The sequence below is a fragment of the Heloderma suspectum genome, chromosome 3 (genome assembly GCF_057233095.1).
Source record: "Heloderma suspectum isolate Gila_16-S chromosome 3, 16-S_ref, whole genome shotgun sequence".
Lineage (NCBI taxonomy): Eukaryota > Metazoa > Chordata > Lepidosauria > Squamata > Helodermatidae > Heloderma > Heloderma suspectum.
The window spans coordinates 6,937,645-6,962,137 of record NC_139460.1 but is presented as its reverse complement, the minus strand read 5'-3'; the positions used below and the strand labels follow the sequence as shown (position 1 = coordinate 6,962,137).

General features: G+C 45.0%; 1 protein-coding gene across 6 annotated transcripts in view; it reads right to left on the bottom strand.

Annotated features, from left to right (window-relative positions):
* The window catches only part of FCHSD2 (FCH and double SH3 domains 2), a 225,663-nt gene that overhangs the window by 124,825 nt on the left and 76,345 nt on the right, over nucleotides 1-24,493 (bottom strand). Inside the window, exon 1 of one of the 6 annotated variants that reach the window (XM_084842412.1) lies at nucleotides 1,534-6,042. The exons of the other annotated variants lie outside the window; for them this stretch is intronic. Coding sequence (XP_084698538.1) covers nucleotides 1,534-1,536 — 3 coding nt within the window. The 5' untranslated portion in view covers nucleotides 1,537-6,042. Of the gene's footprint in view, nucleotides 1-1,533; nucleotides 6,043-24,493 lie in introns of those variants that run through there. 6 annotated transcript variants of the gene reach the window in all.

Below are 24,493 nucleotides of genomic sequence, written 5' to 3'. Positions count from 1 at the left end.
TTGCTCTCACTAAAAAATATTAATTTTTTTTAGCGAGAGCAAAAGGTTTTTTACACTGTTAGGGCGCAATCCTATTCAGATAGGCGGCCACCTCCGAACTCGGAGGCAACCGCCTATCCAATGCAGGGCAGGAGAAGCACAGAGGGGATCGTTCCCTCTGTGCTTCTCCTGCCCTGCATTTTCGGCTAGATAGCCAATTGCGGCTGTCTAGCCGCGGGAGGGCTGAGCGGGCGAGGAGGCTGCTGTACGTACGACACATTGGATGTGTCATACAGGCATTTCCACCGTCCCCGCCTCAGAACGCCCCTTTTTGGCTGCTCCGCGCTCCTCTTGTGAGCATGGAGGATGGGGCTGTTCTGCGCTGCCTCCGAGGCAGCACGGAAGTGGGGGGAGGTCGGTTACTGGAAAACCAGATATCCTATGGCTGTCTAGCCGCTATCTAGTGGCCACAGGATTGCTCCCTCCATAAATACAATAAATTATTTAAAAATATTGTCTATTTCATCTTTATCTCATCCTTTTTAAATTTCTGTTTTTTGTGTACGTTTTATAATGAACATAATATGTTAATACAGTAGTACAAGTATATCATTTATAAATAAATATACATATATTGGGTGTGTGCGCTCAAAATGTTTCTACTGATAGGGGTGCGTGCTCGAAAAGCTTTGGAGACCACTGAGCTAATGAATGGCATTTTTTAAAGCCAGTTGCCAAGTTTTAAAACATTATTTAATTTTAACTCTACTTTTTAACTTCCAATCTTTCCCCAACATTTTTAATGAAAACGTACAGATTTAAAAATGTATAGCAGAGGATTAAAGTATCTTTTCTACTATTCTGATATTATCCTTAAACTTTCACACAAGATACTACTGCAAGAGAAGGGGAGGAGGAAGCTGAGGACAAGATTAACACATCTGTCCAGTAGAAAGAATCAAGTGCTAATGGCCATTGAAAATATCCTTTTATATATCAGTGTTCTTGCCTTTTGCTATCTAGAACTTTTATATTCCATCTTAATGGCCTAATCTGAGAGAAGAAGGGAACACAAAAGAAGTGAAGAACTTTCTCCACTGGTAAGGAAAAAAGTATCTGGTCTCTAGATAATGCAAAGTGTTTTTGCTCAATGACAGCAAGCCATCCTCTGATGAAAACATAAAATGCAGGGTGTGCTGCTCCAGCTTAGTTGGGCCGCTTCAATGTATTTTATCATAGCAGCCCCATCAGTTAAATTCTCTACATTCAGAATATTTAAAAGGTCATCTGAACAGTATCTTCAGGGATCACTTAACCCCATTTTGTAACACAAGAGAACACTGTTATACAGGTTTTTACTGCTGCTGTCCACCACCATCTCCTCCCTACCACAGAATTCCATTTTTTTGTGCATTTCCATGTTCAGGCAAAATGAGACATAGTCCCAAATCTCTGGTAAGAATTATTTAATATTTGAAGTAGTTAAATATTATCCATGGATCTTTCCAATGTTCAAAAATTAAAAACTGATACAAATTGTTGTTGTTCACTCACCATCAACACCTTCAGGCTAAAAGGGACTGCAGGCAAGCATCAAGGTTACTGAGGCTGGGAGGCAGGGCAAAAGAGGATACAGCACAGGGCTTTCTCAACCTCCTTCCCCTGAACTGATGTCATCATCTCCACCACCATAACACCCTCTGCCCTGCACTACATCTATAGTGGCCCCAACTTTCTCCATTCCTAGACAAGTCACAAGCCTCAGCTGACCCCAGAAAATCAAACCCACCTAACTGAACTAAAACAAGTATTGATCAGCAGCATTCACACACCACCTATATAATACAGAGTATTATCTGTACTTGTAACAAACAATCCCCAAACAACCCAATCTATGCTCCCCTTTTACTGGAGAATCCCCCTTCCAATGATTCTGACCCTTGCCCTTGGCCCTCCCAGAAGGGATGCCCCAAAGGGAAAACCCCTTTTGTGGCAAATCACCAGAGGCAAACCACTACCAGCAGCAGCCTTCCAAATAAACCCCACCTCACTGGAAGTAGCTGTGCCTCAAACAAACAGAGGTAAGGGCAGAGCTAGTCCTCCAGACCTTGCTTGTTGTTTCCAGGGCTGGTGCTGGCTCTCCCCTACAGCAGTGTTTGCACTCTGGAGGATGCTAGATGGCAATACCTCCAGCCAGGAGCAGATGTTCCTGCTGCTGAGGTTCCTGCTGGTCTCATGAACTAAGGTTGCTAGCTTTTGGAGCAGCCCCTGCTTTAATTGCAGCCATTAGTAGGTAATAGTGCCTTAACAACTTCACCTGTTAATTTCTACATATCAAGCTGCTTTAAAAGGCACAGGAGTAGGCCGAGCTTTGTCATCCATGAAAACTGTTGTTGGAACTAGAGATGGAAAAACTGCCATTAAGGCTTTATCTTTGGACTAGGCCAGAGGTGGATTGGTCAGGTAGTCTAACAAGGGTGCTGCTAATGCCCTTTTCTACATTACGGCATGAAGCCCGTGTAAACGCACCTTTCTGGCATTTCAGAAATCCCCAACAGGCAGGACAAAATTCAGCTACCAAATAGTTACTGCCACCTGTGTGAAGGATCTTCCCTTGGTGAACAGAACATCACTTCAAGCAGACAATCTGGATCATTAGCTGAACGGTGACTATTGTAAACCCTCTTGGGGCAAATACAGGCTGTAAGGCCAGCAGCTGTTTTTCTGTAACACTACTCACGTTAATGAGAAATTATTTCTAGAAGAGGACTAAGGGCTAAAACGAAGAGGAGGGCACTATTCTACCGTAGCTCTCACTTTCTTCCCAAACTCTTTAGATAGAAGGAGCAGCTTTTAAATGTCAGTGTTTCTTAGCAAGCTCCAGTATATAGTCTGTGCACATGCTATTCCAAAATATACGGCTGAACAGAGATCACGAGAGCTTACAAAACACTATCCAATTTACAACTAGCAATTCTGATATACGCACAAGCAAATTGCAGATTAACAGCTCCTTTTACGAAGCCAGCTTACAGCACACAGTTGACTGAATTTTCATATTTACATGTAAAAAGGTTACTTTATAACCAAATAATTTTTTATTTATTCACTAATAAGATAGCTCCCTAAAAATGCTTTGCCAAGTCACCTATTACTAGGGATGTGTGAATCAGCAAAAAACCCAAACTTGCTGAAGTTCCCAGAATTCCATCTTGAAGCTTGTTCTGATTCCAGATCAGATCGCAAGCTTCGTTTTTTTTCTTTTCACAAAAATATCGGTGCATATTTTCATGTGTATTTTCCCAAATGTAAACATTAATTGTGCACATCTTTGAAATGTATGCATTCTTCTCCCATTGATTAAAGAGTATTTATGCTCATTTTGCAACAGTACATGTTTTTTCATGCACATTTTTTAAATGTACACATGCTGCCAAACACTTTTTTTTTTTGGTCCGCAAATGACATTGCAGGCTCAGAAATGTATGGACTTCGACCACAGATTGAGTCTGAGTCTGTGTTCAATCTGGAAGGTGCGAACTGGGAAATCTTGATCAAAAATGAACTGAAACAAATTTCTCATACATCCCTACCTATTACAGTTATGGACTGATGCACACTGTGACATGCCATCATACAAATGTGCATTTCACTGCTTTGCAGACCTTATGTTCTATATGTACAAAGTTGAAAGAAGAAATGTGCTTTGTAAATAAAGAACTCACAGTATTCCACATTCCACTATAAAACTTCATGACCTGATTTCCCCCCTCCCAAACACTACAAAGCTATCTCATCCACTGAAACTAATTAATGGATTTAAAATAACCCCCCAAACAAATGCAGGTAGAACTGCAATACAATGATAAATACTGTGTAAGATCACTCTTTAATATGCAGCACTACGAAATAGTATACCACTAAAATAGATACATTTGATAAAAGTGTGTGTACTGCACAGCCAATGGGAATGGATGATGGGTGTTGTAGGCCAATCATCTAGAGGGCCACAAGTTGCCCATTCCTGTTTTAAAGAAAAGAGTGATCCTCAACATTGCACTCCTTATCCCTTATAAGACCCATGGATCTTCCATGGGCCGATAGGCCTGCGGACCAGAGGTTCCGCACCCCTGCCTTATAGGGATGGTGTGCATTACTGAGATTTGGGTGGGTGAGCTGGGTGGAGTCAACCTGACTCAGCTCTCCCCAGCTGGGTACTCACTGCAACACCAACATAGTTCGGAGGGTGGGGAGTTGCCGTGGTTCATAAAACCTCCACCTCTAACACCAGGAAACTACTCCACCTTGGAGCAGGCCTTGAGGGCCTGCATCTGGTGTTGGGCCATAGGGACAGATTGGGGTTGCTGCTGGTGTTACCACCCACCCTGCTGCCCATCCTCCTCCCTGACGGAGCTGGTGGAGGCAGTCGCAAGTGTGGTTTTGGAGGAACCCAGGACGGTGGTTCCGGGTGACTTCAACTTCCATGCTGAGGCGGTCTCTGGAGTTCCTGCTCAGGACTTCATGGCCTCCATGTCAACCATGGGGCTGTCTCAGTATGTCACCGACTCAACACATGAAGAAGGGCACACCCTTGATTTGGTTTTTGCTCCAAGTTGTGAGATGGGTAGTCTGAAGATTGGGGGGTCCAAGTGACCCCATTGTCATTGTCAGACCATTTCCTGGTGAGATTTGAACTTATGGCATTACTCTCCTCCCACAGGGGTGGGGGACCTATTTGGATGTTCTGCCCCAGGAGACTGATGGAATCCAAGAGATTTCTGAATGCTCTTGGGATTTTCTAGTAGAGAGAGCTGGTGATCCAGCCGAGGCCCTAGCCTCACTGTGGAACAGTGAGATGTTGAGGGCTATCGAATTGACTGCACCTGAGTGCCCTCTCTGGTACTGCTGAGCCCATTCTGTTCCCTAGTAAACTGGGGAGCTGCAGTCAATGAAACAGGCTGAATGTCAGCTAGCATGCAAATGGCACAAGACTCGAAGTGAAGATGACTGAACATGCTCTAGAGCACATAATTGTGCCTACTGCATGGCAGTGCAGGCAGCAACGAAGGCTTATTTGGCTGCCTCCACTGCATCCTCAAGTAGCCATCCAGTGGAGCTCTTCCAGGTGGTCCAGGGGCTGTTAACACCTTCCCCAATAAATGGGTCCTGGCACCGTTGAGGACCCACTATAACCTCTTTGCATTGCACTTTGAGGACAAAATCGCCCGTCTACACAGTGAACTTGACACTGTTGTTAGTGCAGGACCAGTCGAGGTGTCTGATGCCACCATCTGCCTGATTTTGTGGGATCAGTTCCAGTTGCTGCGGTCTCATGATGTGGACAAGATGCTTGAATAATGTGACCAACCATGTGCCCTTTCTATCCCTGTCCTTCCTGGCTAATAAAAGCTAGCTGAGGAGGTAGGACTGGGTGGGTCCAGGGAGTGATAAATGCTTGCCTAAGGGAAGGGGTGGTCCCTGCTGTTCTTAAGGAGGCAGTAGTGCGGCCACTCCTGAAGAAGCCCACTCTGGACCCAAGAGTACTAGACAACTACCGCCTAGTTGCAACTACTCTTTTTCTAGGGAAGGTACTTGAGAGGGCCGTGGCAGACCAACCACAGGCACTGTTGGAGGATACTGATTATCTAGACCCATTTCAATCTGGGTTTTGTACTGGTAACTGGACTGAATCAGCCTTGGTCACCCTGATGGATGACCTTTATCGAGAGAGAGACAGGGGGAATGCAACCCTGTTAATTCTGCTTGATCTCTCATTGGCTTTTGATACCACTGACCATGGTATCCTCCTGGATCGACTCTGTGGGATAGGTATTGGAGGCACTGTGCTACGGTGGTTCTGGTCCTACCTACAGGGCTGAGAGAGTAACATTGGGTGATATTCCTCGGCTCCTTGGCAATTGAGCTATGGGGTGCCGCAGGATACCATCTTGTCCCCAATGTTGTTTAGCATCTATATGAAGCCGCTGGGAGTGGTCATTATGGGGATTTGGAGCAAAATGTCATCAGTATGCTGATGACACGCAGCTCTCTCCCTGTGACATCTGAAACAGTTTGTTGTTGTTCAGTCGTTCAGTCGTGTCCGACTCTTCATGACCCCATGGACCATAGCACGCCAGGCCTTCCTGTCCTGCGCTCTCTCCCGGAGTGTGCTCAAGTTCATATTCATTGCATTGGTGATGCTATCTAGCCATCTCATCCTCTGCCGTCCCCTTCTCCTTTTGCCTTCAGTCTTTCCCAGCATCAGGGTCTTTTCCAGAGAGTTTTCTCTTCGCGTTAGGTGGCCAAAATATTTGAGCTTCAGCTTCAGTATCTGTCCTTCCAATGAGCACTCAGGGTTGATTTCCTTGAGGATGGACTGATTGGACCTCCTTGCAGTCCAGGGCACTCGTAAGAGTCTTCTCCAGCACCACAGTTCGAAAGCATCAATTCTTCGGCGCTCAGCCTTCCTTATACTCCAGCTCTCACAGCCATACATTACTACTGGGAAAACCATAGCTTTGATTAGACGGACCTTTGTCGGCAAGGTGATGTCTCTGCTTCTTACTATGCTGTCTAGGTTTGCCATAGCTTTCCACCCAAGGAGCAAGCGTCTTTTAATTTCATGGCTACAGTCACCGTCTGCAGTGATCTTGGAGCCCAAGAAAGTAAAATCTGTCACTGCTTCCATTTCTTCCCCTTCTATATGCCAGGAAGTGATGGGGCCAGATGCCATGATCTTCGTTTTTTTAATGTTGAGTTTCAAACCAGCTTTTGCACTCTCCTCTTTCACCCTCAACAAGAGGCTCTTGAGATCCTCTTCATGTTCTGCCATTAGGGTGGTATCGTCTGCATATCGGAGGTTGTTGATAATTCTCCCGGCAATCTTAATTCCGACCTCTGATTCATCCAACCCGGCATTTCTCATGATGTACTCTGCATATAAGTTAAATAAGCAGGGTGACAATATGCAGCCTTGTCGTACTCCTTTCCCAATTTTGAACCACCCAGTTGTTCCATGTCTGGTTCTTACTGTTGCTTCTTGACCCTCGTACAGGTTTCTCAGGAGACAGGTCAGGTGGTCTGGTACTCCCATCACTTTAAGAATTTGCCACAGTTTGTTGAGATCCACACAATCAAAGGCTTTAGCATAGTCAATGAAGCAGAAATAGACGTTTTTCTGGAATTCTCTTGCTTTCTCCATGATGCAGCGAATGTTGGCGATTTGATCTCTCGTTCCTCTGCTTCTTCGAAACCCAGCTTGTACTTCCAGTAGTTCTCAGTTCGCATACTGCTGAAGCCTAGCTTGTAGGATTTTGAGCATCACCTTGCTGGAATGTGAAATGAGCGCAATTGTGCAGTAGTTTGAACACTCTTTGGCGTTGCCCTTCTTTGGAATTGGAATGTAAACTGACCTTTTCCAGTCTTGCGGCCATTGTTGAGTGTTCCAAATTTGTTGGCATATTGAGTGCAGCACTTTAACAGCATCATCTTTTAGGATTGTAAATAGCTCAACTGGAATACTGTCATCTCCGCTAGCTTTGTTGTTAGTCATGCATCCTAAGGCCCACTTGACTTCACTCTCTAGGATGTCCGGCTCAAGTTCAGTGACCGCACTATCATGGCTATCAGGGACATTCAGATCTTGCCTGTATAGTTCTTCTGTGTATCCTTTCCACCTCTTCTTAATCTCATCTGCTTCTGTTAGGTCCCTGCCTTCTTTGTCCTTTATCATGCCCGTCTTTGCACAAAACGTTCCCTTGAGATCTCCGATTTTCTTGAAGAGATCTCTAGTCTTTCCCATTCTGTTGTTTTACTCCATTTCTTTGCATTGTTCATTTAACAAGGCCTTCTTGTCTCTCCTTGCTATTCTCTGGAACTCTGCATTCAGTTGGATATCTCTTCCCCTTTCTCCCTTGCTTTTCGCTTCCCTTCTTTCCTCAGCTACTTGTAAAGCCTCATCAGACAGCCACTTGGCTTTCTTGCATTTCTTGTTCTTTGGGATGGATTTCGTTGCTGCCTCCTGAACAATGTTATGGACCTCCGTCCATAGTTCCTCAGGCCCTCTGTCTATCAGGTCTAATCCCTGAAATCTATTCCTCACCTCCACTGTATATTCATCAGGGATATGATTTAGGTCATACCTGAATGGTTTAGTGGTTTTCCCTACGTTCTTCAATTTAAGCTGAAATTTTGCAACAAGAAGCTCATGATCTGAGCCACAATCAGCTCCAGGTCTTGTTTTGACTGACTGTATAGAGCTTCTCCATCTTTGGCTGCAAAGGACATAATCAATCTGATTTCGATATTGACCATCTGGTGATGTCCATGTGTAGAGTCGTCTCTTGTGCTGTTGGAAAAGAGTGTTTGCTATGATCAGCGTGTTCTCTTGGCAAAACTCTATTAGCTCTTGTCCTGCTTCATTTTGTACACCAAGGCCATGCCTGCCTGTTATCCCGGTGATTTCTTGACTTCCTACTTTAGCATTCCAATCCCCTATGATGAAGAGGACATCTTTTTTGGGTGTTAGTTCTAGAAGGTGTTGTAGGTCTTCATAGAACCGATCAACCTCAGCTCCTTCGGCATCAGTGGTTGGGGCATAGACTTGAATTACTGTGAGGCTGAATGGTTTGCCTTGGATTCGTACTGAGATCATTCTATCGTTTTTAAGATTGTACCCCAGTACTGCTTTTCCCACCCTTTTGTTGACTATGAGTGCTACTCCATTTCTTCTAAGGGATTCTTGCCCACAATAGTAGATATGATGGTCACCTGAATTAAATTCGCCCATGCCTGTCCATTTGAGTTCGCTGATTCCCAAGATGTCGATGTTCAATCTTGCCATCTCATGTTTGACCACCTCCAACTTACATTGATCTGACATTCCAGGTTCCTAAACAATATTGTTCTTTACAGCATTGGACTTTCTTTTCACCACCAGACACATCCACAGCTGAGCGTCCTTTCGGCTTTGGCCCAGCCGCTTCACTCTGTGCAAGTCCTGAATCAGCGCCTAGACTCAGTGATGGGCTGGATGAGGGCCAATAAAATGAAGTTGAATCCTGGCAAGACGGAAGCCCTGTGGGTGAGTGGTTCCTGGGTCCGGGAGTTAGGCTCATTGCCAGTTCTGGATGGGGTTGCTCTCCCTCTGAAAGATCAGGTCCATAGTCTGGGGTTACTCCTAGATCCATCATCCATCCAGCACACTTGGAAGATGCCAATTATCTAGATCCATTTCAGTCGGGCTTCAGGCCTGGGCATGGGATAGAAACGGCTTTGGTCGCCTTGGTGGATGATATGAGGAGGGCTCTGGAAAGGGGCGAATGCTCCTTCCTTGTTCTCCTCGACCTCTCAGCAGCTTTTGATACCGTTGACCATGGTATCCTCCTGGACCGCTTGGAGGGGTTGGGCATTGGGTGGTTCTGGTCCTTCCTCTCCGGCAGGTACCAGAAGGTAGCAATGGGAGAGGAGGTTTTGGACCCATGGCCGCTCACTTGTGGGGTGCCACAGGGTTCTATCCTCTCCCTGATGCTATTTAACATCTATGTGAAGCCGCTGGGGGCTATCATCAGGAGGTTTGGGGTGCAGTGTCATATATATGCGGATGACACGCAGCTCTACCTCTCATTCAAATCTTCACCAAGGTTGGCCGTAGAATCCCTGTCCAAACGTCTGGAGACGGTGAGTGGCTGGATGGGGAGGAATAAGCTGAAGCTGAACCCTGACAAGACCGAGGTACTTTTGGTGGGAGACAAGAGGAGGCTGGGGGATGTTGACCTGGTGTTGAATGGGGTACGGCTACCCCTGAAAGACCAGGTCCGCAGCCTGGGGGTCATTTTGGACTCCCAGCTGTCCATGGAGGCTCAGGTGTCAGCTGTGAGCCGGACAGCGCTGTACCAGCTCCCTCTGATACGGTGGCTGCGCCCCTACCTTCCCTACCATCTGCTCCCATCGGTAGTACATGTCCTGGTCTCCTCTCATCTAAACTACTGTAATGCGCTCTATGTGGGGTTACCCTTGAAGACGGTTTGGAAGCTGCAGCTGGTACAGAACGCAGCGGCTCGCCTGATTAAAGGCAGCCGCCGGCAAGATCACATCACTCCAGTGCTGAGGGAGTTGCACTGGTTACCAGTTGTTTTCCAGGCCACATTCAAGGTGTTGGTTTTGACCTTTAAAACCCTATATGGTTCCGGCCTAGCCTATCTTAAGGAGCGCCTCCAGCAACACCAGACAGGCCGCTTAACAAGATCAGCCTCGGATGGCCTTCTCTCTGTCCCATCAGCCAGGACAGCTAGGCTAAGAATGAGGGAGAGGGCCTTCTCTGTGGTGGCCCCCACTCTGTGGAACTCCCTCCCTAGGGAACTTCGTCATGCTCCCTCCTTAATGAGTTTCCGTCGTGCATTAAAAACGTGGTTGTTCAGGCAGGCATTTGGGGTGGGTTAGGATATTTTTTATGTTTTTAATGTAGAATTTTATTGTTTTAACTGTTATGTTGTTGTAGTACTTCACCCAGAGTGGCTGGGTGACCAGCCAGATGGGCGATTAATACATTAAATAAATAAATAAATAAATAAATAGTTGCCGGAGGCCCAAGTGTCTGCAGCAGCTCAGAGTGCCCTTTACCCGCTTCAGCTGGTTTGCCAGCTACGGCCTCTCCTGGACAGGGATAGCTTGACCATGGTGGTATAGGCACTAGTAACCTCAAGACTGGATTACTGCAATGCACTCTGTGTGGGGCTGCCCTTGAGGCTGGTCCTGAAGCTGGAGCTAGAACAGAATGCAGCAGCTCAGCTGTTGTTGGAAGCTGCTCCCTTTCAGCGTGTAACTCCTCTGCTGACGAAACTGCACTGGCTGCCTATTCGCTACTGGGCCAGGTTTAAGGTATTAGTACTAGTGTACAAAGCCCTAAACAACTTGGGACCAGGATGCCTGAGAGAGAGCCTCCTTCTTTACCAACCTGCCCGGTCACTGAGGTAATCAGCGGGCATGTTCCTGGTGGTTCCACATGGACCCATGGCCCGGTTGGCGTCCACCCGGAGAAGAGCCTTCAGTGTGGTGGCCCCCTTCCTGTGGAATTCCCTGCCTTTGGAGGTCAGGCAGGCACCAACATTGTGTTCCTTCTGGCGTCTCCTGAAGTCGTTGTTATTTTGAGAGGCCTTCCTTAGTGACCAGCCGTGGTTTATTAAACTCCACCTTATTGGGATTTGCCTTTTTAAAAAATGTTTTAACTCTTTTAACTTGGTGTTTTATTCTTTTACCTTGTTGTTCACTGCTCTGAAATCTTTTGATGTGGAGTGGTATATAAATATTGTAAACAAACAAACAAACAAACAAAAGGCGGGGCTGTGTGCATGCTTTACCAAAGAAAGGATCAAGACAAGTGTTTTCATCTGACATCTACCTTTCTGTGTGTGGGATTTTATGTTATTTTTGTACTGAGAAGCATTCCATCATGCAATCCCAACTTACAGGATGAAGTGGCACAGTCCAGAAACAGGTTTACTGGACTGATGATTTCTTAACCTAGGGGGTCTCTCAGTCTGCTCCAGAGTTTACCTCCTTTTCTTCAGAGGTTCTAGCCACACCTGATGTTGCAAGTGTCAGCACCCCTGCCATAGCTTGTTTTGATTTCAAGTCCCCATAGGCTCTCTCCTGTTTCCTCCCGGGATTGTGGTAGGCAATAAAAGGAAAGGTGGTGGTAGGAAGAGCTTGGAACTGAACGAGTTCAGTTCTTGAGATTTCTCTCCTAAGCAGCCTAGTCCCGAGTGAGGGTTGGGCTACTTGTGTTCAGGTGCATCTACACTTTCTATATCCCTTCTGCCTCCTTAGATGAGGATGGAACTGTTGGCCCATGCCACATGGTTGCTCCTGGGTTCAATGATGAATTGTGGCACTCGTACCCACACTTAGTTGGTGAATGTCAGAGACAGGATTGCCGAGGGAAATCAATCGCTGGTCTGGCCAGCCCAGTAGTGTTGATTTTCTTAATTTTTTGCCCATTTTACTGGTAATTTTTGGGAAGCTTAAGTCCAAAGATGGTCTGTGGAAATCGAGCAGCTGAAGCATGCTGTGTTTCCAAGAGGAATTATTTCTTTTACTTAAGTGTGAAAAAGAAAAGAAAGCTTGAGATCTGCAGGTGTTGTGATGATAGTCTGAAAAAAATAAGCCTCTCTTCAGGGGGGAAAATGTCATTAAACAAGACTGGGAAAATATCCATCCTGTCAACTATTATAAATTTAATTCATTTGGCCTTATGCCTCCCACAGGAAAATCTTTTTGAAGTTTATTATAAAATGCTCTTTCACATTTAACAACTGTATTGCAAAATAAAAGACATTTAGTACAGTGCTTAACAGGATATCCTTTTCTGCAGAATGCTACCTCTGTAATAGCCGTAAACAAAAATTAAGTTGGCAGAAGAATTTTTCTTTGTCTTCCTTGAATACAATGTTTACATTGTATTAAAAGAGAGCAATGCTGTACAAGCATGTGCTGTTCCACAGCCCAGTAGTAAACACCTATCATGGAACTTGAAATCTTGGTCACAATTAATTGGCCAGACATTACATTACAACAAACCAAACATATGGTTATTTCCTGGTTTGGCTGGCAGTGCCCCTGACTGTGCCCTTTTCTACCTATGCTGCATGCATATGGAGAACATTCTCCAAGAGCAGATATAATGTAACAAGTAAGAGATTAAGCTGAACCAGGAAATATCTAGTTCAAATCTCTCCTCAGCCTTGAACACACTGGGTAGCCTTACATAGGCCACTGTCTCAGCTCCAACCTCCCATCCTCAATATGGGGATAATCGATTTTTTAAAAATTTGCCCTATGTAGTGTCCTACGAGTACTTCCAGGAGAAGTATTAGCTAGCCTCACTGCAAGGATAACGTCAGCAGTGTGCCCCACCTTTCAAGTACATTTAAAAATATCACTGTGTTTACAACTATGAAAATTCAGCAGTCTTATTTCCTAACAGAATGGATGTAAGCCAATATTTTAACTTCGTAGACACCATAACAGATCCATCTGATATTGTTTGATTATACTTTCAAATATGTGGTTCCCCAAGATATACAGAAGAACCACTGGCCAGATCAGAAGCATATGACACTACAGCTTTCGCCTGCACCAATCAGAATACCTAGGCCATGCAAGTTAGCCAAACTCAAAAGAAGTTAGCCAAACTCAAAATGAAGCATTTACGAAGGGAAGAGGAAGAAGGAAAGATGGTTGTTGCAGAGGGAGGCTCCAACATGTAGTAGTTATGGAGTTAGGTATATATTTTAAGCACTTTGCTTGCAATATCAATTTTCCTAATGCAAAATTAGTATGACACAAGAAACGTTCTTATATTCTGCAAATCTATTGAAAGGCATAGGGAAGAGGTGGTGGTATGATAAGTCTGGCTAGCTATTTAAACAATCTACTCTTCCACACCACTGAAAGGAAGGAAGGAAGGAAGGAATGAAGGAAGGACAGACGGACGGACACACCATCATGGAATCATAGAATTATGGAATAGTAGGGTTGGAAAGGGCCTATAAGATCATCGAGTCCAACCCCCTGCTCAATGCAGGAATCCAAGTCAGAGCATCCCTGACAAGTGGCTGTCCAGCTATATCTTGAAGTGTGGGAGAGCCCACCACCTCCCTAGGGAATTGGTTCCATTGTCGTATTGCTCTAACAGTCAGGAGGTTTTTCCTGATGTTCAGCCAGAATCCGGCTTCCTGTAACTTGAGCCTATCACCCCATGGCCTGCACTCTGGGATGATCAAGAAGAGATCCTGGCCTTCTTCTCTGTGACAACCTTTCAAGTACTTAAAGAGCACTATCATATCTCCCCACAGTCTTCTCCAGGCTAAACATGCCTAGTTCTTTCAGTCCCTCCTCACAGGGCTTTGTTTCCAGTCCCCTGGTCATCTTCGTTGCCCTCCTCTGAACCCTCTCCAGTTTGTCTGCATCCTTCTTAAAGTGTGGTGCCCAGAACTGGACACAGTACTCCAGATGAGGTCTAACCAGTGCTCAGTAGAGGGGAACTGGTACTTCATGTGATTTGGAAGCTATACTTCTGTTAATGCAGCCCAAAATAGCATTTACCTTTTTTGCAGCCAAATCACATTGTTGGCTCATATTCAGTTTGTGATCTATAACAATTCCAAGATCCTTCTCGCTTGTAGTGTTGTTGAGCCCCATCTTGTAACTGTGCATTCGGTTTCTTTTTCCTAGGTGCAGAACGTGGCATTTCTCCCTATTAAACGTCATTCTGTTGTTTTCTGCCCAGCACTCCAGCCTATCAAGATCAATTTGAATTTTGTTTCTGTCTTCCAGGGTATTAGCTATCCTGCCCAAGTTTGTGTCATCTGCAAATCTGATCAGCATTCCCTGCACCTCCTCATCCAAGTCATTCATAAAAATAATGAAGAGCACTGGGCCGAGGACTGAGCCCAGCGGTACCCTGCTCGTTACCTCTCTCCAGTTTGAGAAGATCCCATTGATAAGCACTCTTTGAGTCCAGTTCTGTAGCCAACTGTGGATCCACCGGATCGTTGTTTCACATAGCCCACTTTGAGCTAGTTTGCTCATCAGGAGATCGTGGGGCACTTTGTCAAAAGCTTTGCTGAAGTCGAGGTATATTATGTCTACAGCATTCCCACAGTCCACAAGGGAGTTTACCTGATCCAGAAATGAGATCAGACTAGTCTGGCAGGATTTGTTCTTGACAAATCCATGTTGGCTTCGAGTAATCACTGCATTGTTGTCAAGGTGCTTAAAGATGGATTGCTTTATCATCTGCTCCAGAATTTTCCCAGGGATTGATGTCAGACTGACTGGTCTGTAGTTCCCAGGTTCCTCCATTTTGCCCTTTTTGAAGAGAGGGACAACATTAGCCCTCCTCCAGTCATCTGGCACTTCCCCCGTCCTCCATGATTGCTCAAAGACAGTAGACAGTGGTTCTGAGAGCTCTTCTGCCAGTTCCTTTATTATTCTAGGATACAGTTCATCTGGCCCTGGAGATTTGAACTCATTCAAAGTAATTAGGTGTTCCTTGACCATATACCTATCAGTCTCAAGCTGCAATCCTGCCCCTTCAGCCTGTACTTTGCCTTTGTCAGTGGGGTCATAGACCCTCTTTTGGGAGAAGACTGAGCCAAAGTAGGAATTGAGCACTTCTGCCTTTTCTTTGTCATCTGTTATCATTTTGTCATCCTTATCTAATAGCTGAACCATTATTTCTTTCCTTTGTCTTTTACTATACATGTATCTGAAGAAAGCCTTTTTGTTGCTTTTAGCATCTCTCGCTAACCTCAGCTCTAGCCTTCCTGACGCCATTCCTGCAATTCTGTGCTACCTGCCTGTACTCTTCCTTTGTAGCTTGGCCTTCCTTCCACTTCCTATATATGTGCTTTTTTGTTTTCAGGTCATCTCTAAGCTTTTTGTGAAGCCACATTGGTTTCTTCTGTTGTTTTCTGCCTTTTTTTCTTGTTGGAATTGTTTGTAATGGTGCCTTTAGAATTTCCTAATTTAAAAACTCCCACCCATCTAGGACTCCTTTTCTCGTTAGAGTCGCTTGCCATGGGACCTTACTTATCATTGTTCTGAGTTTATTCAAATTGGCTTTCCTAAAATCCAGGGTATACGTTTGGCTACACTAGGCTTTTGCTTCCTTGAGAACCAAGAACTCAAGTACAACATGGTTGCTTCCCCCCGGGGTTCCTGTAACTGCTACTTTATCCACTAAGTCATCTCTGTTGGTTAGGATCAAGTCAAGGATCGCTGATCCTCTAGTTCCTTCCTCTTTCTGTAGGAGGAAGTTATCTGAAACACAAGTAAGGAATTTCTTGGAGGGGCTACGTTTTGCAGAATTTGTCTCCCAACAAATATCGAGGAAATTGAAGTCCCCCCATTACTACTACATCATGCTTCCTTGAAACACTGGCAATTGGCTTTTCAAAAGTTTCATCCTCGTCTTCTCCTTGATTGGGTGGCCGGTAGTAGACTCCGACCACCATGTTCCTTTTATTCTTTGCTCCATTTATTTTAACCCAGATGCTCTCGATGGGGATACCAAGCTCATCCTCCTGTATTTCTGTGCAGAGATATGTATTTTTAAAATATAGTGCAACTCCACGTCCCTTTCTGTTCCTCCTGTTCTTTTTGAACAAGTTACATCCTTCAACTGCTGTATTCCAGTCATGGGAGTCATCCCACCAAGTCTCAGTTACAACTATCTAGTCATAATTTCCCTCCTGTATTAAGAGTTCAAGTTCATTCTGTTTGTTTCCCATACCCTGGGCATACCTCTATCAAGACCTATTTTACAACAGCCCAAACGCTGAAGGATACAAACACCACCTCTTGGTACTATAAAAAGTTTGCAATGGAATGATCAGCAGTCATTTTAACAGCCCATCTCAATCATTTATAATGCTGTCCAGGATTATTTTACAAGTACTGATGCCAGAGTTCAACTACATAGGGAGCAACTGTATGGCCCCTAGACAGAGTCTGGGGGGCCATAGGAGAATTTGTATTCCTGGATTCAAGGTCAGAGACAGCACTCCAACAGTGGATTCAGGAGTCCGTGCTCCCCTCCCCATCATAGCCCGCATGGAGAGAACGATGCTGGCAATCTCTGAGAGAGTGGAAAGGGGGCGTGCCATTGAGCAGGAAAGGGAGGGGTCTGGGGAAGCCAGGATACAACATATCCTGAGGCCTCCTCAGCCTTCCTCTCTCTTGCTCCAATGCACCCCAGCCAGATGGGTGAAAAAGCCCATCTACCCAAAACACAGAGCGGGAGGAGCATGGAGGTGAAGACTGCCTCCACCACTCTTCCCGCTCTTCATAGCCTCTGAGTTTGGAGGCTTGCAGGCATTGCCATAGGATTACGTCCTAAATCAAGGATTTCACTAACTGTAAAGTTAATTTCCTGTTTTTAAACATAGCAGGATTGTCAGTATTTCCAGCCCCACAACCCACATACATGCACTTCAGTAACTGGGGCGCTAGAGATGGAGATGTAAGGCAGGGGATATCTCACTGACAAACAGGAAGGTGAAGAAGGTGAGACAGAAGCCCGAAATGCATGGACCTAGATTCCAGGAAAGCAAGTAAACTAGCTGAAGACAAGTCTCCCTTGTCTCCCAAATTTCATCTTCCTAGGAGGACCATATTAAGAGCAAACTCAAGCAAGAGGCCAACCATACAAACAACACATAATTGTATATTCTACCAGGGCGGTTGGGGCGGCGGGGGAGACACAGAACAAGTGTGTGTAGTGCAATGCCATGTTGTTTCAAAAAATCTAAGGATGGCTCATTATTACTGTAATAATGAAGATACAAGCCTGCTTTAAAAAAAGGAACTCAGCTAGCCCTTCACATCTTACCAAACGTGTCCTCTATGAGCATGCATATTAGAAGAGAGGCAAGGAAATAGGTGACATCTGTAATCCTCCAGTAAACTATTTTTGTAGGTGTAAAGAACCACACATGCAGTTGGAGCTTTTTCCTGTATAGCTCTTACAATTAGCTATCTGATGAAGTGGTCTCTAGAACACAAACATTTATGACATAATACATTTGTCAGCCTTTAAGGTGCTACAAGACTATTGCTTCAAAACACTTTAGAAACAGAACACTCATCTTGTTGGCAGAGGGGTTCAGCATTAAAAATTATCAAGAACAATCTTGCTATGCAGGCATTCCTTTACACATGTGCAAACAGGTTCTCTGGATCCTAGCACACATCACCACACAATGTTCCCTTTAAAACAGAGATGGGCCACTCTCAGGCCATGTGCAGCCTACAGAGCCCTAGGGATCCCCACGCGCTTACCATGTTGCCCAGCTAATCAAATGGAACCGTAGCCAACCAGCTGCCTACAGGAAACCCACAAGCAGGACATGAGTGCAACAGCACTCTCCTACCCATGTTCCCCAGAAACCAGTTTATATAGTCATATTGACTCTGATACTGAAGGTAGCATATAGCCATCAGGGCTAGTGGCCACTGATTGCCTTATCCTCCATGAATTTGTCTAACCCCTTTTAAAGCCATCCAAATTGGTGGCCATCACTATTTCTTGTGATAGCAAATTCCATAGTTTAACTATGGACTGTGTGAACAAGAACTTCCCTTTCTCTGTCCTGAATTGGCCACCAATCAGCTTCATCGGATGACCCTGGGTTCTAATATTATGAGAGAGAGAGAGAGAAAAATGTCTCCCTATCCACTTTCTCCACATCATGCATAATTTTGTACACCTCTATCATGTCTTCCCTTACTCGCCTTTTCTCCAAACTAAACATTCCCAGCTCTTGTAACCTTTCCTCGTAGGGGAGTTCGTCCAGCACCTTCTTCATTTTTGTTGCCCTTTTCTTTACTTTTTCCAGCAACCTCCGATATGCAGACGATACCACCCTAATGGCAGAAAGCGAAGAGGATCTCAAGAGCCTCTTGTTGAGGGTGAAAGAGGAGAGTGCAAAAGCTGGTTTGAAACTCAACATTAAAAAAACTAAGATCATGGCATCTGGCCCCATCACTTCCTGGCATATAGAAGGGGAAGAAATGGAAGCAGTGACAGATTTTACTTTCTTGGGCTCCAAGATCACCGCAGACGGTGACTGTAGCCATGAAATTAAAAGACGCTTGCTCCTTGGGAGGAAAGCTATGGCAAACCTAGACAGCATAGTAAGAAGCAGACACATCACCTTGCCGACAAAGGTCCGTCTAATCAAAGCTATGGTTTTCCCAGTAGTAATGTATGGATGTGAGAGCTGGACTATAAGGAAGGCTGAGCGCCGAAGAATTGATGCTTTCGAACTGTGGTGCTGGAGAAGACTCTTACGAGTGCCCTGGACTGCAAGGAGGTCCAATCAGTCCATCCTAAAGGAAATCAACCCTGACTGCTCTTTGGAAGGACAGATAATGAAGCTGAAGCTCCAATATTTTGGCCACCTAATGCGAAGAGAAAACTCCCTGGAAAAGACCCTGATGCTGGGAAAGACTGAAGGCAAAAGGAGAAGGGGACGGCAGAGGATGAGATGGCTAGATAGCATCACGGATGCAATGAATATGAACTTGAGCACGCTCCGGGAGAGAGCGCAGGACAGGAAGGCCTGGCGTGCTATGGTCCATGGGGTCACGAAGAGTCGGACACGACTGAACGACTGAACAACAACAACAACAACAACAATGCGAAGAGAAAACTCCCTGGAAAAGACCCTGATGCTGGGAAAGACTGAAGGCAAAAGGAGAAGGGGACGGCAGAGGATGAGATGGCTAGACAGCATCACCGATGCAATGAATATGAACTTGAGCACGCTCCGGGAGAGAGCGCAGGACAGGAAGGCCTGGCGTGCTATGGTCCATGGGGTCACGAAGAGTCGGACACAACTGAACAACAACAACACCTAAAAGGTTAGTGAAACAGGACTTACCTTTGCAGAAGCCATGATGATTCTTTTTCAGCAGGGCTTGTCATCCTTCAATATGCCTAATAATTTATCTTTAATAATGCTTTCAACCAATTTACTCAAAACAGATGTTAAACTAACTGGCCTGTAATTTCCCAAATCTCCCTTGCACCCCTTTTTTAAAAATGGCATTACATTGGCCATTTTCCAGTCCTCTGGAAGAGAGGCTGATCTTAGGCACATGCTGCATACTTTTGTTAGAAAATCAGCAATTTCATATCTGAATTCTTTAAGAACTCTAAGATGGATACAATCTGGGCCTGGTGATTTATTCACTTTCAATTCATCAATAAGGTTGAGAATTTCATCTTTTGTCACAAACATTTGCCTCAGTTCCTCACACTCCTTTCCTAAAAACATCTGTTCAGGCACAGATATCTGTCCTATATCTTCTGCAGTAACGAGAGATGAGAAGAATTCATTCAGCTTCTCCACAATCTCCTGATTTTCCTTTAGTACTCCTTTAACTCCATTGTCATCCAATGGTCCAACTGCCTCCCTAGCTAGTTGCCTGCTTCTGACATATTTAAACAATCCTTTATTGTTAGCCCTGATGTTGTTAGAGATATGCTCCCCAAAATGCTTTTTTACATCTCTTATTATCTGCTTGTGCAAGCTCGTGCTCCCCCCACCCTCATTTGGGCAAGAATTCCATTTTCTGAAGGAAGCCTCCTTTTCCCAAGCCTCCTTGACATTGCTCGTTAACCATGCCAGCAACCTCTTGGACTTTGTGCTACCTTTCCTAACCTGTGGTACACTTTCTAGCAGAACCTTTATTATTGTGGTTTTGATTAACCTCCACGCATTTTGAAGGGATTTAAACCTCGTGACTCTCCCTTTTCAACTTCCTTTATACCAGTTCCCTCATTTTAGAGAAGTTTCCTCTTTTGAAGTCAAATGTGACTGGTTGGACTACCTTGGAGTTTTCCACTTAAATATATATTAAATCTGACAGCACTGTGGTCACTGTTTGCAGTTGGTTCAGCAACATTTACATCTTGTACTAGGCCTTGTCTGACACTACTTAGGATTAAGTCCAAGGTCGCCTCCCGTCTGGTTGGTTCCATGACCAACTGTTCTAGGGCACAGTCATTTAAGAGCAATCCTATGGCCCCCAGACATAGTCCCTGACATGACAGAGCTCTGACCTTGGACCCAGGAATCTGAGCTCTTCGTCTCCCCCCATTGCAGCCGGCACAGAGAACTGTGCTAGCTGCCTCTCTGAGGTTGCATAAGCAACCTTGGAGGGAAGGAAAAGGGGGTGTGCCAGTGGGTGGGGAGGGGATGGCTTATGCTGTACCCCAGGCCTCCTTCCCTCCCTGATGCCTCAGCTAGATGGGTGAAAAAGCCCATCTAGCCAAAATACAGAGCCAAAGCAGCACAGAGGCAAAGACTGCCTTTGCTGTATCTTCCGCTCTGCTTTGGATGGCTGTAAGCCTCCGACTTATCCTATGGGGAGGCTTACAGCCATTCCCACAGGATTGCACCCTTAGAACATCGAGAAATTTAACCTCTTTGTCATGACTGGAACATGCATTCATCCAATCAATGTGGGGTAATTGAAGTCACCCATTTTTACAATGCTTCCTTGTTTGGAGGCCTCCTTGATTTCATTTTCCATCTCATGATCACCCTGAGCATTCTGGTCTGGAGGACGATAGCACGTTCCTAGTACTAAATTAGTTTTGGAGCCCAGTATTGTCACCCACAACATTTCTGTGGAACAGTCTGCCCCTTTTACGTCTAGTTTGCTTGATACTATGCCCTCTTTGATGTACAGAGCAACACCTCCTCCAGTATGCCCTTCCCTGTCCTTCCTAACAGAGTTTATATCCAGAGATGACCATATCCCATTGGTTTTCTCCATTATACCAGTTTCTGTAATGCCCACTATATGTAGATTCTCTTTTAAAACCGGGCACTCCAACTCTCCCATTTTGACCCGGAGGCTTCTAGCATTTGCATAGAAACAACTATACATGGTGTCTCTCCCCAGATGTCTCTTGTGTGTTCATCTTCTGCTATGGCAGTTAGGCCTCTCTTGATTGGCTATCATGTTTCACCATATGTGTATGGCCTATTTCTGTCCCTTCTACATTTGGGCAATCGGAAACATTTTCATTTTTATTCCCTAGGGATGATTCAACCCAAACGTCAAGGGTCTGTACTGGGAACAGTGCGATTTCAATTTTTTAAATAAAATGATCTGGAGTCAATAGTGTGTGAACAGCACCAAATTACTCAGGGCAGTGCAAGGTGGAGGACTGTGAAGAGCTCCATAACGATCACTCCAAACTGGATGAATGGGTAGCAAAACAAATGAAGTTCAAAGTAAGTGTAAAGCAGGGGTGGGGAACCTGTGGCCCTCTCTATGTTCCTATCAGCCCCAGTCATAATTGCCAATGGTCAGAGATTACAGGAGATGTAGCCCAATAACATTTGGAGGGGCACAGGTCCACCACTCCTGGTGTAGCGTGATACCCTGATAAGATCTGAATTGGTGCTAATTAACCAGGAAAAAGATCTTGAAGTTGTAGTGGATAACTCATAGGAAAAATCAGCAGGAGTGAAAAGGGGATATTCCAGGTTAGGGCTTATTGGAAAAGGGACTGAAAATAAGATGGCTTGTAACATGATGCTTTTTCTATGGTGCAGCCACAGTTGGAATACCAAATATAGTCCTGTTTGGCCCATCACAAAAATAATATAATATTGGAAAGGATGCACCAAAATAATCAAGAAACTGGGGTACTATGGGGAAAAGGTTAATGCTTTCACAGCTTTTTAGTTTAGGGGGGAAAGATGGGCAGGGGGAAGACAGGAGAGGTTTTTGGAACCATTAATGGTGTGGAAGCAGTGGGTAGAATTTTTCCCCGCGATGCTAGAATTCAAAGTCACCCAATAAATGGATTGGGAGTACCTATAGGACAGACAGAAGACAGTGCCTTCTTCACACAAATGTGTAATTCGCTCCAACAAGCTGTGAGAGCCTAGATGGATTTTAAAGAAGGATCTGTTCTATCTTCCACGAGTTGTCTATGTAAGGACATTAACCACAGTAGTTAAATGGAACCTCCATGTTCAGGGACAATGTGTCTCTGTATGGCAATTGCTGGGGGTTTGCATAAGCAGCTGACTGGCTATTAATGAAAACAGATTCTGGACTAGATGAGCGCTTAGACTGATTCAGAAGTGTTCTTATAATGTTCAGACAAGGTAGAGACCTAAATCATATCTGTGACCTCCAAATATAGGAAGATGCCTTACAGTACGTCAGATTATTTGTCCATCTAGCCCAGCAGCTCTCTGTGGTCTCAGGAAGATCTCTCTCATCACCTGTTACCTGATCCTTTTTTAATTGGAGATGCCTGGGATTGAAGCTGGGACCTTCTGCATGCATGTGCTCTAAAACTGAGCTATGGTCCCTCACCAAATCATGACATATTTCTTAGGTAGTCTTTACAATGAAATATATTGTCCATGGATAGGCCAGCTGCAACTGTGATGTACACAGGATTCTGACCAGCTGCTATTCTTATTTGATGGCACAGCAAAATTCGAACTACTACTCCATATAACTATGGATTTGTCAAAAACAAGTCCTGCCAGATGAATCTGATCTCATTTTTTGATCAAGTAACCTCCCCTTTAGACTTTAGGAATGCTGTAGACATGATATACCTCGACTTCAGCAAAGCTTTCGACAAAGTGCCCCATGATATCCTGATGAGCAAACTAGCTCAAAGTGGGCTAGATGAAACAACGATCCGGTGGATCCACAGTTGGCTACAGAATCAAACTTAAAGAGTGCTTATCAATGAGACCTTCTCAAACTGGTGAGAGGTAACAAGCGGGGTACCGCTGGGCTCAGTCCTCGGCCCAGTAGTCATCAACATTTTTATTAATGACTTGGAGGAGGAGGTGCAGGGAATGCTGATCAGATTTGCAGATGACACAAAATTGGGCGGGATAGCTAATAGTTTGGAAGACAGAAACAAAATTCAAAGTGATCTGGATAGACTGGAGCACTGGGCAGAAAACAACAGAATGACATTTAATAGGGAGAAATGCCAAGTTCTGCACCTAGGAAAAAGAAACCAAATGCACAGTTACAAGATGGGGGATACGTGGCTCAACAACACTACAAGCGAGAAAGATCTTGGAATTGTTGTCGATCACAAACTGAATATGAGCCAACAATGTGATGTGGCTGCAAAAAAGGCAAATGCTCTTTGGGCTGCATTAACAGAAGCATAGCTTCCAAATCCCGGGAAGTACTAGCTCCCCTCTACTCAGCACTGGTTAGGCCTCATCTGGAGTACTGTGTCCAGTTCTGGGCACCACACTTTAAGAAGGATGCAGACAAACTGGAGAGGGTTCAGAGGAGGGCAACAAAGATGATCAGGGGACTGGAAACAAAGCCCTATGAGAAGAGACTGAAAGAACTGGACATGTTTAGCCTTGAGAAGAGAAGACTGAGGGGAGATAGGATAGCACTCTTCAAGTACTTGAAAGGTTGTCACAGAGAGGAAGGCCACGATCTCTTCTCGATCATCCCAGAGTGCAGGACACAGAATAATGGGTTCAAGTTACAGGAAGCCAGATTCTGGCTGAACATCAGGAAAAACTTCCTGATTGTTAGAACAATACAACAATGGAACCAATTCCCTAGGGAGGTGGTGGGCTCTCCCACACTGGAGGCATTCAAGACGAGGCTGGAGTGGACAGCCATCTGTCAGGGATGCTCTGACTTGGATTCCAGCAATGAGCAGGGGGTTGGACTCGATGGCCTTGTAGGCCCCTTCCAACCCCACTATTCTATGATTCTATGCTTCTACCTCCCCCACAAACAAGCAAAAAAAGATTAAGTGCAGCTTCCTAGAAGGATGTGTCAGGATCAGCGGACTGAGCTGTGGTGAATGAGACTTAGTTGAGGCTATTGAATCATTCTGTCTTCCATCCTAAATCTCTGGATGGCTCCAACACCACTGTCAGCCCAGTTCTGCAGAATCAAAGGACATTTTCCACATCCT